General features: G+C 60.6%; 1 protein-coding gene across 1 annotated transcript in view; it reads left to right on the forward strand.

Moving 5' to 3' along the window:
- The window catches only part of SHANK3 (SH3 and multiple ankyrin repeat domains 3), a gene marked incomplete at both ends in the record, with an annotated part of 295,242 nt that overhangs the window by 259,697 nt on the left and 19,819 nt on the right, over positions 1-15,726 (forward strand). The window contains 3 exons of the mRNA XM_079534115.1: positions 201-328; positions 1,195-1,300; positions 11,417-13,748. Coding sequence (XP_079390241.1) covers positions 201-328; positions 1,195-1,300; positions 11,417-13,748 — 2,566 coding nt within the window. The remainder of the gene's footprint in view (positions 1-200; positions 329-1,194; positions 1,301-11,416; positions 13,749-15,726) is intronic.

The raw sequence follows: 15,726 nt of genomic DNA on the forward strand, positions 1-15,726 counted from the left end.
CCTGAGACCCACGGAGCTGCGGGGCGGGGGGCGGCCGAGCAGCGCTTCCCCACTCCGTGCCCCGCCGTGGCGGTGGACTCGGCTCAGCTCAGCTCAGCTCAGCTCGGCTCGGCTCGGCTCGGGGGTTGGGGGGAGGGGGGTTGGAATCGCCCCTCTGCCGCGGCCCCCGCTGACGGCCCCGCGTCTGTTTGGGGTTGCAGAGAAACTGGACGAGATCCTGGCGGCCGCCGAACCGGCGCTGAGGGCGGACATCGTGGAGGCGGATTCCCGGGCGGCCACGGTGAAACAGCGCCCGACGAGCCGCCGCATCACCCCGGCGGAGATCAGTGTGAGGGAGGGGGCTGCGCCGGGGGGAGGGGGCGGGAGGGAGGGGGTGGGATGGAGGGAGGCGGGGTGGGAATGGGGCTGGAGGTGGGGAGGGGTGAGAACAGGGCGGGGAGGGGGGGGAATCCTGGGCTCCATCAGCAGAGGGGTGGCAGCAGGGACAGGGAGGGGATTGTCCCCCTCTGCTCTGCTCTTGTGAGGCCCCATCTGCAGCGCTGCGTCCAGGGCTGGGGGTCCAAATACAAGAAAGACAGGGAGCTGTTGGAGAGGGTGCAGAGCAGCCACAAAGATGAGCAGGGGGCTGCAGCATCGCCCTGCAAAGCCAGGCTGAGGGAGCTGGGCTGTTCAGCACGGAGTGAAGCTGGGGTGAGCTGAGTGCAGCTGCAGGAGCTGAAGGGAGCCTACAGACAGGAGGGGAGTCAACTCCTGGCAAGGGGAGATGGCAGCAGGACAAGGGGAAACGGCTGGAAGCTGAGGGAGGGCAGCTGGAGGTTGGATGTGAGGGGGAAGTTGTGTGCTGTGAGAGCGGGGAGGGGCTGGAACAGCTGCCCAGAGAGGCTGTGATGCCCCGTCCATCCCTGGAGGTGTTGGAGGCCAGGTTGGATGGGGCCCTGGGCAGCCTGGGTTAGCATTAAACGTGGAGGTTGGTGGCCCTGCATTGGTGGAGGGTTGGAGCTTCGTGATCCTTGAGGTCCCTTCCAACCCAAACCATTCTGTGGTTCTGTGGGGATGGAGGCGGCTGCTGGAGCAGGACAGCGATGGGGAGGGACGGGGTCTGGGTGACGATGGGGGTCTCTGGAGGAGGGTCGTCTGCTTTCGGCTGCTTCTCACCGACGTGCGGGATGGAAATTCCTTCTTTTTCCTTTGCAGTCCCTCTTTGAGCGGCAGGGCATGGCGGCCCACGCGGGGGTCCTGGCAGGAGCTGAGAAACCCCACGTGTCACTGCGCAAAGGGATCCCGAGGACCAAATCTGTAGGTAAGGCATGCGGGGGTTCCGGGGGGTCCCACAACCACAGGGAGTTCAGCCCTCATCATTAAGGTCTTAAAATGGGACCCCATAAAGGACTCAAAATGGGATCTCATGAAGGTCTCAAAATGGGACCCCATAAAGGACTCAAAATGGGACCCCATAATGGTCTTAAAATGGGACCCCTTAAAGGTCTCAAAATAGGACCCCATAAAGGACTCAAAATGGGATCCCATGAAGTTGTCAAAATGGGTCGTCACAAACATCTCAAAATGGGACCCCATAAAGGACTCAAAATGGGACCCCATAAAGGACTCAAAATGGGATCCCATAAAGGTCTCAAAATGGGACCCCATGAAGGTCTCAAAATGGGACCCCATAATGGTCTCAAAATGGGATCCCATGAATGTCTCAAAATGGGACCCCATAAAGGACTCAAAATGGGACCCCATAAAGGACTCAAAATGGGATCCCATGAAGTTGTCAAAATGGGTCGCCACAAACATCTCAAAATGGGACCCCATAAAGGACTCAAAATGGGATCCCATGAAGGTCTCAAAATGGGACCCCATAAAGGACTCAAAATGGGATCCCGTAAAGGACTCAAAATGGGACCCCATAATGGTCTCAAAATGGGATCCCATGAAGGTCTCAAAATGGGACCCCATAAAGGACTCAAAATGGGAACCCATAAAGGATTCAAAATGGGATCCCATGAAGGTCTCAAAAAGGGACCCCATAAAGGACTCAAAATGGGACCCCATGAATGTCTCAAAATGGGACCCCATAAAGGTCTCAAAATGGGATCCCATGAAGTTGTCAAAATGGGTCGCCACAAACATCTCAAAATGGGACCCCATAAAGGACTCAAAATGGGATCCCGTAAAGGACTCTAAATGGGACCCCATAAAGGACTCAAAATGGGATCCCATGAAGTTGTCAAAATGGGTCGCCACAAACATCTCAAAATGGGACCCCATAATGGTCTCAAAATGGGATCCCATGAAGGTCTCAAAATGTGACCCCATAAAGGTCTCATAATAGGACCCCATGAAGGTCTCAAAATGGGATCCCATAAAGGACTCAAAATGGGACCCCATAAAGGACTCAAAGTGGGATCCCATAAAGGACTCAAAATGGGATCCCATGAAGTTGTCAAAATGGGTCGCCACAAACATCTCAAAATGGGACCCCATAAAGGACGAAAAATGGGACCCCATAGTGGTCTTAAAATGGGATCCCATAAAGGTCTCAAAATAGGGCCTCATAGAGGTCTCAAAATGGGATCCCATGAAGGTCTCAAAATGGGACCCCATAAAGGTCTCAAAATGGGACCCCATAAAGGACTCAAAATGGGACACCACAAATGTCTCAAAATGTGACCCCATAAAGGTCTCAAAATGGGACCCCATAAAGGACTCAAAATGGGACACCACAAATGTCTCAAAATGGGACCCCATAATGGTCTCAAAATGGGATCGTTTGGGAGTTCTGCCCTGAGGACGTTGGGGCTGCGGTGGTGGCAGGGAAGGGTGAAGGGGAGAGTCTGCAGTGCAGAGGGTGCAGCGGGGGGCAGGGGGAGGTGGCATTGGGGGCAGGGGTGGGAGAAGAACGGACTGGGGGCGGCGGGACGATGGGCAAGGAGTGGTGGCACTTACAGACATGAGGTGGTGGCACGATGGGCAGGAGTTGGCACTTCTGGATGAGGGGAGGTGGCAGGATGGACAGAGGGTGGTGGCACTTACAGAAAAGAGGTGGTGGCACCATGGGCAAGGAGGGGTGGCACCACAGAGAAGAGGTGGCAGGATGGGCGAGAAGAGGTGGCACCATGGAGAAGAGGTGGTGGCATTTATAGTCAAGAGGTGGTGGCACGATGGGCAAGGAGTGGTGGCACTGTGGATAAGAGGTGGCAGGATGGGCGAGAAGAGGTGGCACCATGGAGAAGAGATGGTGGCATTTATAGTCAAGAGGTGGTGGCACGATGGGCAAGGAGTGGTGGCACTGTGGATAAGAGGTGGCAGGATGGGTGAGAAGAGGTGGCACCATGGAGAAGAGGTGGTGGCATTTATAGTCAAGAGGTGGTGGCACCACGGGCAAGGAGGGGTGGCACCACGGAGAAGAGATGGCAGGATGGGCGAGAAGAGGTGGCACCATGGAGAAGAGGTGGTGGCTCTAGAGGTGGCAGGATGGGCAAGAGGTGGTGGTACCACGGACAAGGAGTGGTGGCACCATGGAGAAGAGGTGGTGGCACTGTGGCCAAGGCACGATGGCAGGATGGGCAGGAGGTGGGGGCACTTATAGACAGGAGGTGGTGGCACCATGAACAAAGCATGGCACCGTGGACAAGAGCTTGGTGGCCCTGTGAGCAGGGGGTGGTGATGGGATGGACAAGGCATGGTGGCACATGGACAAGAGGTGGTGGCACTTGTAGACAAGGCACGGTGGCAGGATGGGCAGGGGGTGGTGGCACTTACAGACAAAAGGTGATGGCACCATGGATAGGAGGCGGCAGGATGTGATGAGACCACGGACAAGAGGTGGTGGCACTGTGGACAAGGCACGATGGCAGGATGGACAGGGGGTGGCGGCACCGTGGGCAAGGAGTGGTGGCACAATGGACAAGAGGTGGTGGCAGGATGGACAGGGGGTTGTAGCACTTACAGACGAGAGGTGGTGGCACCATGGAGAAGAGGTGGTGGCACTGTGGATAAGAGGTGGCAGGATGGGCAAGAGGTGGTGGCACCACGGGCAAGGAGTGGTGGCACCATGGAGAAGAGGTGGTGGCAGGATGGACAGGGGGTCGTAGCACTTACAGATGAGGGGTGGTGGCACCATGGAGGAGGAATGTGGCACCATGGACAAGAGGTGGTGGCACTGTGGATAAGAGGTGGCAGGATGGGCAAGAGGTGGTGGCACCACGGACAAGGAGTGGTGGCACCATGGAGAAGAGGTGGTGGCACCATGGAGGAGGAGTGGTGGCACTATGAACAAGGCATGATGGCAAGATGGACAGGAGGTGGAGGCACAGTGGACAAGGAGTGGCGGCACCATGGATAAGAGGTGGTGGCACCAGTACAGGCTGGGGGATGAGCTGCTGGAGAGGAGCTCTGCACAGAGGGACCTGGGTGTCCTGGTGGACGACAGGTTGCCATGAGCCAGCAGTGTGCCCTGGTGGCCAAGAGGGCCAATGGCATCCTGGGGTGCATTGCAAAGAGCATGGCCAGCAGGTCGAGGGAGGTGATCCTCCCCCTCTGCTCTGCCCTGCTGAGGCCTCACCTGGAGCACTGCGTCCAGTTCTGGGCTCCCCAGCACAAAACAGACAGGGATCTCTTGGAAGAGTCCAGCGGAGGGCCACCAAGATGGGGAGGGGCCTGGAGCATCTCTGCTATGGAGAAAGGCTGAGTGAACTGGGTCTGTTCAGCCTGGAGGAAAGAAGGCTGAGAAGGGACCTGATCCAGGTCTATGAATATCTGAGGTGTGGACTCTGGGACCCTAATGAGACATGGGGACCTCAATGGCACTCTGGGACCCCAATGGGATGTGGGGACCTCAATGGGAAATGGGGACCCCAATGGGACATGGCTGCCAGGGCTGTGGGGTCTCCTTCCCTGCAGATGCTCACGTCTCGTCTGGACGCCGACCTGTGCAACCCGGTGCAGGAAGTGCTTGGGCAGGGGGTTGGACTCCGTGAGCTCTGGGGGTCCCCAACAACCCCTGCAATTCTGTGATGCTGTGATGCTGTGACCCCAATGGGACATGGGGACCCCAATGGGACTCTGGGACCCTAATGAGACATGGGGACCTCAATGGCATGTGGGGACATCAATGGGACGTGGGGACCCTAATGGGACATGGAGGACCCCAATGGGACATGGAGGATCCCAAGGGGACATGGGGACCTCAATGGCACTCTGGGACCCCAATGGGATGTGGGGGCCTCAATGGGACATGGGGACCTCAATGGGACATGGCTGCCAGGGCTGTGGGGTCTCCTTCTGTGCAGATGCTCACGTCTCGCCTGGATACCGACCTGTGCGACCCGGTGCAGGAAGTGCTTGGGCAGGGGGTTGGACTCCGTGAGCTCTAGAGGTCTCTTCCAACCCCTACAGTTCTGTGATGCTGTGGCACTATGGATAAGAGGTGGTGGCGCTTATAGGCAAGAGGTGGTGGCGCCATAGGCAAGGCTGATGGCAGGATGGACGGGAGGTGGTGGCACAGTGGACTGGAGGTGGTGGCCCCATGGCAGTGAAGTGGCCCGGTTTTCTTTTCTGTGCTGTGTGTCGTCGGGTTTCCCCTGCTGGTCCGTGGGGCTGGAGCTGCGCTGGGTGCTCATCCCACGTGAGGCTTTGGATGCGGCGGTGATGCCAGAACTGATTGTGCCTTTAACGCACACCGGGAGCAGATAGGAAGTAAATTCTGCCTAGAGACGCAGCGGAGAGAAGCGTAATCCCAGCCAGGATGTGAGAGGAACCCGGGCAAAGGCGAAGAGCCGCATGCAAAATGCGCTTTGTTTTACGCACGGGGCCGCGGGATTGCGGCGCCTCTGCGCCTCGCGTTTGTGTTTTGTGTAAGAGCAGCTGCTGCCTGCGGTCCCACGTGAGACGGGGCTGAGAGTTGTAGAAAGCCGGAGGTATTGCGGCGTGCGTGTGATTAATCTGCAAAGCAAACAGAGGAGATGAGCTCAGAAAGGAGGAGTGGGTGTTGAATGGACGGCATCGCGGCGTGCCGGCAGCGCTGCGTCGCGGCCGTGGAGATGAGTGCTGTGCTGCGCCTGGGAGCGCATGGGGAGGGCAGCAGTGCGTGCTCCTCGTGCTCCAGATGTCTGAAATGCTTGTGAGCAGGGGGCTGCTTGAGGCTCAGTCCGGCTCCAGGTTGTTTTGAAGGGGAGCCGCTGTGTGAAATAGCGTCTGAGCTCAGAGACGGGTCATAAAGCAGACCGGGATTTGTTAAAGGCGAGATCCGTGCCGTAAGGAGTTCAGTTGTGGTTTTGAAAGCAGCCCGTGGCTCTTTCACAAGAATGCAGCTGAACCCAAGCGTGGTGCAGTGGTGCAGAGGAGGTTTGGAACCGTGGACCCATCGCTGGTTGGGCTGGAAAGGGCTGTGAGCGCCATGGGTTTAATGCAGCAGGCAGGGATCGGTGCAGGCAGCACCAGGCAGCAGCACCCATCCTTCCCCCTCTCACTGCAATGGATTCCTTGCTGAGGGAACCTGCAAGTCAGCCGGGTTGGGTTACATCTCCTAGGATTGGCTGAAATAGAAAAACAGCCAAACCTGAGCGCTGGGGATGGGGCTGCAGTGTTTGAGAGCCCTCTGTGAGCTGTGCGTGACAGCCATGGTGTGACACCAACAGTGTGACACCCAGCGTGACACCCAGCGTGACACCCACGGCGTGCCAGGCAGGCTGTGCACACAGGAGGGCTGGGGGGGCTCTGGGTGCTGTCTGCACGTGGAGCATTGCGTGGCTGCGCAGCAATCCGGACCAGAAAGTCAGAGAGCTTCGCATCAGCATCTCAGCATTTCTCGAGGCAAAAGGAATTAAGGAAAGCCTGCCTTGCTGCAAAGGGAGCCAACATTTCCACGGCAACACGGGGAGCACCCCACGGGGAGGGGTCCTGGAAGGAGGGGCTCAGGAACAGAGATGGGATGGAGGGTGTGGATCCCCACATCCCCACGGTGTGGATTGGTTCCTGGGAATGGTTCCCAGGTGGAAGCTCTGCCTTGCATTCCCACGGGGATGGAGGCTGTTATGGCAACGAAAGCATCACGGCTGTGTTGGCCAGAGCCATCAGTGCTGCACGCCGTGCTGGAGGGGCTGCGGTTGGATGCGTTGCTGGAGGATTCATTGGAGCTGCTGGCTCTGCCCTGGGGGTGCTCTGCTCCATGCAGCTCTGCTTGGGGGTCCCTGAGCCCCACAGAAAGGTCTGGGTGCTGCAGTGCCCACCTGGGGGCTGTGCTCAGCCCATTGCCCAGGGCAGCTTTGAGGCAGAGGTGAACAAAGGATGTATTTAGCAGGAGGAATTCGTGTTAGCCTTGCAGGTGTGGGGGTGGGCGCATGGAGTCACGGAGCCGTTGGGGTTGGAAACCCCACTGGTGTGGGGTTTCTTGCTGAAGGAGGGCCGCGTTTTGGGGCGGCGTTGGGGCAGAGGGGCTCAGGGGGAGCTCAGCGCTGTGCCACTGGGGAAAGGAGGCTGGAGTGAAGGAGGGGTTGGTCTCCATGCGCAGGGAATGGGGATGGGAGGGGAGGGGATGAGCTCAGGGTGCAACGGGGAGGGTCGGCTTGGAATTGGGAACAACCTGTGCTGCAAAGAGCGATCAGCACTGCACAGCTGCCCAGGGCAGCGGGGAGCCCCCATCCCTGGGGGTGTTCAGTGAGCACAGGGATGTGGCACTGGGGGAGGTGGGCAGTGGGGCACATCTCAGTGCGTGGGGTTGGGGGGGTCTCAGAGGTTTTTTCCACCCGAGTGATTCTGAGATTCTTTGTTGACGTGATTCTTGTATTAAGAGCCCCAGAACTGGACACGAGTGCAGCGTCATCGGTGGTGGATGAGGGGGAATGAAATCTCTTTGCTCCATCTCTCACAGTTGCCCCTGCTCACATTAGAACCGTGAAAGCGTTGGATCCTTAGCGTTGGAAGGGACCTTCACAGCTCAGCTCGTGCAGCCCCCTGCTGTGGACAGGGACACCACAGCTCCGTCAGGTTGCCCAGGGCAGGGCCTGATCCAGCCCGGCCTTGAAAGTCACTGTGCAGCCTGCGCGGTGCCTCTCCGCCCTCACCAGGAAAGGCTTTTCCCTTATATCCCACCTGAATCTCCCTTCCTTGAGCTTGAAGCCATTTCCCCTCATTCCATCACCGCAGACCTTGCCCAATAGTCTGTCCCCTCCTTTCCTGCAGCTCCCCTTTGGATACTGAGACTGCTCTCAGGTCCCCTCGCAGCCTTCTCCTCTCCATCTGCACAGCCTCAGCCCATACCCACACAGGAGAGCTGTTCCATCCTTTGGGCCATTTTTCTGGCCCACCTCTGGCTGAGCTCCTACAGCTCCGCATCCCTCCTGTGCTGAGCCCTCCCCGTCTGCAGGGCAGGGGTGCAGATGCCCTCCTTTGCTCTGCTGTGCTGCTTTGGATGCAGAGCAGGTGTTGCCCCGTGCAGCTCGGTGCACCCTCAGCTCACTGCCGGTCAGGCTGTGGGGTTCTTTCCCAGTCCATCCTTCCCCCTGTCTGGTCCCAATGGGTTCTTCCTTCTAGCTGCAGGATTTTGTGTTTGTCCTCCTAGAAATTCCAGAGCTTCCTGCTGCCCCACAGCTCGCCCTTCTGAGGTCCTTTTGGGGTCCAACTTAGCGCTGCGCTCAGCAGCGTTTCGGGTGTCTTTTGGGGGCACCCTGTTAAAAAATAACCTCGTGTCGTAAAGAAAAGCATCAGTTGGGAACAGAAGGAGCACAACAGCAACTGTGGAAGCCTGACGGGCTCCACGTCTGCAGGTGGTTGGATTGCTCAGGTGCGTGGAGCACTGCTGGGCACTGCAGCGCAGAGCAGAGCTGTGCCAGGACGCGGCTGCAGCTCTCGGTGCGCTCTGTGCCCAGGTAGGAGGATGCTGCTGACAATGGCAGCGCCTCCCCCGGGTGCTTTGCAGGCTGACATCTCTGCCAGACCTGCTGCCGAGCTCCGTCTGGCACGTTGCAGCATGTGTGAGGCACGAAGGGGAGCGGGGCGAGGAGCTGCGCTGTGGGAGAGCTGGGCATGGTTGGGTGTGGGGGCTGCAGTGCAGCAGGGCTGCGGTGGAACGGGGCTGCAATGGGGCCGGGCTGCAGTGGAGCAGGGCTGCAATAGAGCAGGGCTGAAGTGGAGCAGGGCTGCAGTGGAGCAGGGCTGCAGTGGAGCAGGGCTGTAATTCATTGGGGCTGCAAGGGAGCAGGGTTGCAGTAGAGCAGGGCTGTAATGCAGCAGGGCTGCAATGGAGCAGGGCTGCAGTGGAGCAGGGCTGTAATTCATTAGGGCTGCAATGGAGCAGGGCTGCAGTAGAGCAGGGCTATAATGCAGCAGGGCTGCAATGGAGCAGGGCTGAAGTAGAGCAGGGCTGTAATTCATTAGGGCTGCAATGGAGCAGGGCTGCAGTAGAGCAGGGCTATAATGCAGCAGGGCTGCAATGCAGCAGGGCTGCAATGGAGCAGGGCTGAAGTAGAGCAGGGCTGTAATTCATTAGGGCTGCAATGGAGCAGGGCTGCAGTAGAGCAGGGCTATAATGCAGCAGGGCTGCAATGCAGCAGGGCTGCAATGGAGCAGGGCTGAAGTAGAGCAGGGCTGTAATTCATTAGGGCTGCAATGCAGCAGGGCTGCAGTGGAGCAGGGCTGCAGCAGAGCAGGGCTGCAATGCAGCAGGGCTGCAATAGAGCAGGGCTGCAGTGGAGCAGGGCTGCAGTAGAGTAGGGCTGTAATGCAGCAGGGCTGCAATGGAGCAGGGCTGTAATGCAGCAGGACTGCAGTGGAGCATGGCTGCAATGGAGCAGGGCTGCAGTGGAACAGAGCTGCAATGCAGCAGGGCTGCAATGGAGCGGGGCTGCAGCAGAGCAGGGCTGCAGTAGAGCAGGGCTGTAATGCAGCAGGGCTGCAATGGAGCGGGGCTGCAGTGGAGCAGGGCTGCAATAGAACAGGGCTGCAGTGCAGCAGAGCTGCAATGCAGCAGGGCTGCAATGGAGCAGGGCTGAAGTAGAGCAGGACTGTAATTCAGTAGGGCTGCAATGGAGCAGGGCTGAAGTAGAGCAGGACTGTAATTCAGTAGGGCTGCAGTGGAGCAGGGCTGCAATGGAGCAGGGCTGCAATGCAGCAGGGCTGTAATTCAGCAGGGCTGCAATGGAGCAGAGCTGCCTTCTGTTGGCATCACACGGGGCTGGAGAGTGGCCGGCTTGGCTGGAATCGAATCATAGAAGCATAGAATGGTTTGGGTTGGAAGGGACCTTTTAGATCACCCAGTTCCAACCCCCTGCTACAGGCAGGGACACTTCCCACCAGACCAGGTTGCTCACAGCCCCATCCAGCCTGGCTTTGAACGCCTCCCCATGTCCCTCACGGCATCGCATTAAGATTTATTGAACGCTTTCAGGGTCAGCGACTCCACCACGTCCCTGGGCAGCCCCTTCACGCCCCATCCCCTCAATTGGCAATTATTTTGGCAATGTCCAAGCTCAATCTCCCTGACTCAACTTGAGACCGTTATCTTTAGTCCTGTTACTAACTGTGTGGGAGAAGAGGTTGACCACTTCCTCGCAGAATCAATCACAGAATGGCCAGGGTTGGAAGGGACCTCAAGGATCATGAATCTCCAACCCCCCTGCCTCATGCAGGGCCACCAACCTCCACGTTTAATGCTAAATCCTCCCTTCAGCTTGTTGTGGAGAGCGATAAGGTCCCCCCCTGTTCCTCTTCTGCAGACTAAATAATCCCCCGTCCCCTCAGCTGCAACTCGCAAGGCTCGCAATCCAGACCAGCCAGAGCTTAATTGCCTTTCTCTGAACGCTCTCCAGGGCCTCACTGTCTTGTGGTGATGCACCCAAAACGGAGCTTAGTACTCAAGGTGTGACCTACAGGTGCTGAGGACGGAGAGATGATCCTTTCCTTGCTCCTGTTGGCAGCGCCGCTTCCAGTACAGCCTGGGCTGCCGAGGGCCTTCTGGGCCACCTGGAGTCACTGCCAGCTCATCTTCTGCTACGACACCAACGTTGGGTGGCACGGAACATTCAGCCGCCCTGGTTCTGTCCCCTCCGTTGTGCCTCCCCAGTCCCTCACTGGCAGCGCTGTCTGCTGGGCCGAGAGCGATGGGGGATGACTTGAGGGTCTGTGGTGGTGGGTGCCCCATCCCTGGAGGTGCCCGAGGCCGTGGGGAGGTGCTGGGCTTTGGGGCTGGATGGTCTTCAAGGCCCTCCCATGACCCAACCGTTCCGGGAATGTGAGCAAGGGGCCAAACTGCAAATGTTTGCGTCGAGCCAAGAGAAGGCAGAGCGGGAAGCCGCCTCCAAACGAATGCGGGGCGGGGGGAGGAAAGGGATCTGGTTCCCCGACGCCGTCGTAGGTGTTGTGCTCTGATCGCTCCGGGGGAGCCCCCCCTGACCTCTCTGTCGTTCCGGTTTTCCAGGTGAAGACGAGAAACTTGCTGCTTCTTTGCTGGATGGGAAGTTTCCGCGGAGCACATCGATGCAAGACACCGTTAGGGAAGGGCACGGGATCCCACCGCCCCCCCAGACGGCCCCACCCCCGCCTCCTTCTCCATACTACTTCGACACGGGCCCCCCTCCATCCTTCTCTCCACCTCCGCCCCCAGGGAGAGCTTACGACACCATCAGGTCGAGCTTTAAGCCCAGCCTGGAGGCGAAGCTCCACGGGCTGCCGCAGGTCATCAGCGCAGCCGAGATGTACGACCAGGCGAGGACGTCCATCCCCTATCCCGAAAGGCAGAAGAGGGCCCGATCCATGATAATCCTGCAGGATTCCTCCCATCTCCCCGTGGAGCCGACGGAGATCCCCCGGCCCGGCCCGTCCGCAACCCCTCCGGAGAAGCTGAAAAGGAAGGGGAGGGTGATCGACAACCCCTACGCCAACATGGGGCAGTTCAACGTCAGCCTGTTCGCTCCCACCAAGCCGCAGAGGAAGAAAAGCCCTCTGGTCAAGCAGCTGCAGGTGGAGGACGCGCAGGAGAGGGCGGCCCTGTCCATCACGGGGGGCTTCACCAGGGAGCCCTCGCCCACCCGCCGGAGCCATCGCCTGAGCGGCGTGGACTACCAGCACCACGCCGGCCTCGCGCAGGTCGAAGCCACGAGCATCCCCTTCGCCACTGCCATCGCTGGGGTCATGAAGGACAGAGACCGACGTCTGGACGAGAAGCGCAAATCCACTGTCTTCCTCTCGGTCGGGGCCATCGAAGGCACCCCCCCCAGCAGCGACATGCCATCCCTGCAGCAGTCCAGGTCTATCGATGAGCGGTTGTTAGGAAGCCGAGATGTACTACTGCCTTCCCCCGTCTCAGCTTTAAAGCCATTAATTAGCAGCTCATCCTCTACGTTCATCCACCCCCTGACGGGAAAGCCCCTGGATCCCAACTCGCCACTGGCGCTTGCGCTGGCCGCAAGGGAGAGGGCCCTCTCCACCCAAGTCCCATCCCGGTCGCCCACCCCGATCCACAGCCCGGACTCCGACAGAGCGGCGCCGCTGTTCGTGGACATCCAAACCAAAGAACCGGAGAGGGTGGAGCTGGAGAGCTTGGTGTCCCCCGCCTATTCGCCCGGAGCGAAAGGGGCCGTGGCGGCCGAGGCGGCGGCGCTGACCCCCGCCAAGAGCCCGTGGGGAACCCCGTCCACGCTGAGGAAAGAAGCCGAGGCGAGGGTGGAAGCGCCCGGCAAGGAGGAGAAGAAGCCGGAAGACAAGAAGTCCATGATCATCAGCATCGTGGACACGTCGCAGCAGAAGACCGCCGGCCTGATCATGGTTCACGCCACAAGTAACGGCCAAGACGAGATCGGACTTGAGCTGAAGGAGGAGAAGCCGGCGGTGCCCGAAGCGTGCGCGGAGCCGACGGAGCCGCCCAAAGCGGAGCCGCAGCCCAGCCCTGCGGGGAAGGGGCCGGGCAGCCCCGCTGCCGCCGCCGACAAGACGCTGGGGCAGGGCAGCTCGGAGGAGGAGGTGGAGCCCTACACCGTGACGCTGCCGCCAGCGCAGCTGTCCTCGAGCGACGAAGAGACCAGGGAGGAGCTGGCCAAGATCGGGCTGGTGCCTCCGCCCGACGAGTTCGCCAACGGGGTCCTGGTCACCACCCCCGGCACCCCCGTCAGCCACCTGGCGGCGCCCAGCACGCCATCCGCACCAGCGGCAGCAGGAGCTCCTCCGACCGCGGGCGGAACACCCTCAGGGAAGCCCCCCGACGCCCCAACGGCCCCGGAGTCGGCGGCCGACTCAGGCGTGGAAGAGGTGGACACGAGGAGTTCGAGCGACCACCACCTGGAGACCACGAGCACCATCTCCACGGTCTCCAGCATGTCGACGCTGTCCTCGGAGAGCGGGGAGCCCACTGACACATACACTTCCTTTGCGGACGGACAAACTTTTATACTCGAGAAGCCACCAGTGCCTCCAAAGCCAAAACTCAAGTCCCAGCTCAGCAAGGGGCCAGTTACTTTCAGGGACCCACTTTTGAAGCAGTCTTCGGACAGCGAGCTCATCTCCCAGCAACATGCGGCCACGCTGGCGTCCGCCAGCATTGGCCGGCCACGCTACCTCTTTCAGAGAAGGTCCAAGCTATGGGGGGACCCCATGGAGAGCCGGCCGATCCACGGGGCTGACGACGACAAGCCAACTGTGATCAGCGAGCTGAGCTCCCGCCTGCAGCAGCTGAACAAGGACACGCGGTCGCTGGGGGAAGAGCCGGCCGGCTCCGCGCTGGATCCTGGCAAGAAGTCTCCGGTGGTCGCGGCACGGTAAGAGGCCGCGTGGCGCCCGGGGCTGCACGGTGCCGTGGGCCGGGTGGGGGTCAGGGCGTCCCGGAGGCGTCCGTCCTGCTCGGACGGGGAGCGGCGCGGCCGTCCTCCCCCGGGGCTGCGTCTGCTGCCCGCTGCTCCGCGCTCGGCTCTCGCGTCGGCCGCCCCTCCTCTGTCCGCTCTCGTGAAGCCGCCGTGTTCTGTCGTGGGTTTCCTTTCCAAATGTTTTCTCCCGAGCCGTTAACAGCGACGTCTGTTTCCCCGGTGCTTTTCATCTGGAAGCGCTCTGAGCGTCGTCGGGCTGCGGGGCGACGCTGCCGGTCGTGGGGCACGGCAGCGGCGCCGGCTGCGCTGCGGGGCGCTGAGGGTCAGGGTTCCATTTCCCACATGGGTTCGTGCTCAGGCTGACCCAACCCAGAGCTGTAGGGCTGGAAGGGACCCCTGCAGCTCCCCCCCACCCCCAGCAGCCCCTCCAGCACGGAGCTTCCAGGTGGGTTTGGCTCCCCGCAGAGATGGAGTCTCCCCCACCTCTGTGGGCAGCCGTGCCGGGGCTCTGCCCTCCCCCGCAGCACAAAGTTCTCCCTCACGCTCGCAGGATCTCCCCGCTTCCCCACAGATCTACGTGTAAAACTCAGCAAAACCAAAAAACTCCCGATGGCAACCGGAGATGTGAGAGCAAAGCCTCTGAAGGCTCCGAGATGCTCAGCGAGCGCCCCGCTCTGGCAGCCGCGCTGCGCCCGCCCCGCTGCCCTCCAGTGAGCATCTCCCCCCTACCCCCCCCCCCATGGTGCCCCCCCCTGCTATGCCCACACCGTAGGGTCAGCCAGGAGCTGGGAAGGGCGAGCTGAAGGGAGCGTTGATCCGAGGAGCTGCGCGTGCTGCGCTCGGTGCAGCGGCGGCTCTCCAAGCCGTGCCGTGCGCTCACGGCTGGAGGCGTTTTGGAACGGAGAAGGGGGGGTTACCGTGCCCTGCAGCCCCCCCCCCCGGAGCGGCCCCCGCCGCCCCGCTGACCCACTTCTGGCGGGCACCAGACCCGTGGTTGCCATCACAAAGTGGAAGGAAACCCTGTGGATCTTGCCGTGCTTTCGCTCTGATGGGTTCGGCCCCACGGCGGCGCTGCGGCCGCTCCCTGCGGAGCGGTGGTTCCTCGCTGTGCTGCTCAGCTGGGACCCCAGGGTCCTGTGCTGGGTCAGCTGCGTCCGAGAGCCGTCTGGAGCAAGGTGTGCACTGCTCCAGATCTGGAACATCAGCAGCAACGCTGGGTGGGGGGGGGGGGTCCTGATCTTCTGCTGGTGACCGGGCACGGTGTCTCTGTAGCCCACCTGAAGGATTTAGGCCCTTTGCTGGGGGCAGTGTGAGGCACAGCCAACCCCCCAACCCCACGCCTGCTGGTGCTGGGGGTGCTGGGGCATCCATCTCCCCCCTTTTTGGGTTTCCCGGAGCGATCAGTGAAAAGCACCCACGGCTCCCACCTGCAAACCCTGCCGTCCCACACCCACCTCCCCCCCCCCCCACCTTCCCGTGTCCCACATCACTGCGTCCCGGTGCCGATCCCCCGTCCCCGTAGGTGTGCGAATTCCCCCATTCCTGGGGACTTCTGCCCCATCCCTGCCCCTCCTTCATGCCCACGGGTCACCACCCGCACTGCAGCACTGCATCCTCACCCCCGTCTCCCTTAACAACCCCCCCAAAGCTCTGCCCTGGCCGTGGATGGCTGCAGTGACCCCCTGTGCTGAGACTCTGTCTTCCTCCTCCTCCTTCTCCTCCTCCTCCCCCCCAGCTGCAGGGAATGCCTTCCCCCATCCATTCCCCACCCTGAGCACTCCATGTTCTGTGCCCCCATGGGTTGCAGTGCTCCTCATCCCCTCCGGGAGCCTCGCAGCTCTGACATTATTTTGCTCTCGGTTGAAATTCTTGCAACGCTCCCCAGGAAATCCACTGCAAACGGAGCACGCCGTGACGTCGGCCGCTCCGCCTC

The sequence above is a fragment of the Tetrao urogallus genome (assembly GCF_951394365.1).
Source record: "Tetrao urogallus genome assembly, chromosome: 1".
Taxonomy (NCBI): domain Eukaryota; kingdom Metazoa; phylum Chordata; class Aves; order Galliformes; family Phasianidae; genus Tetrao; species Tetrao urogallus.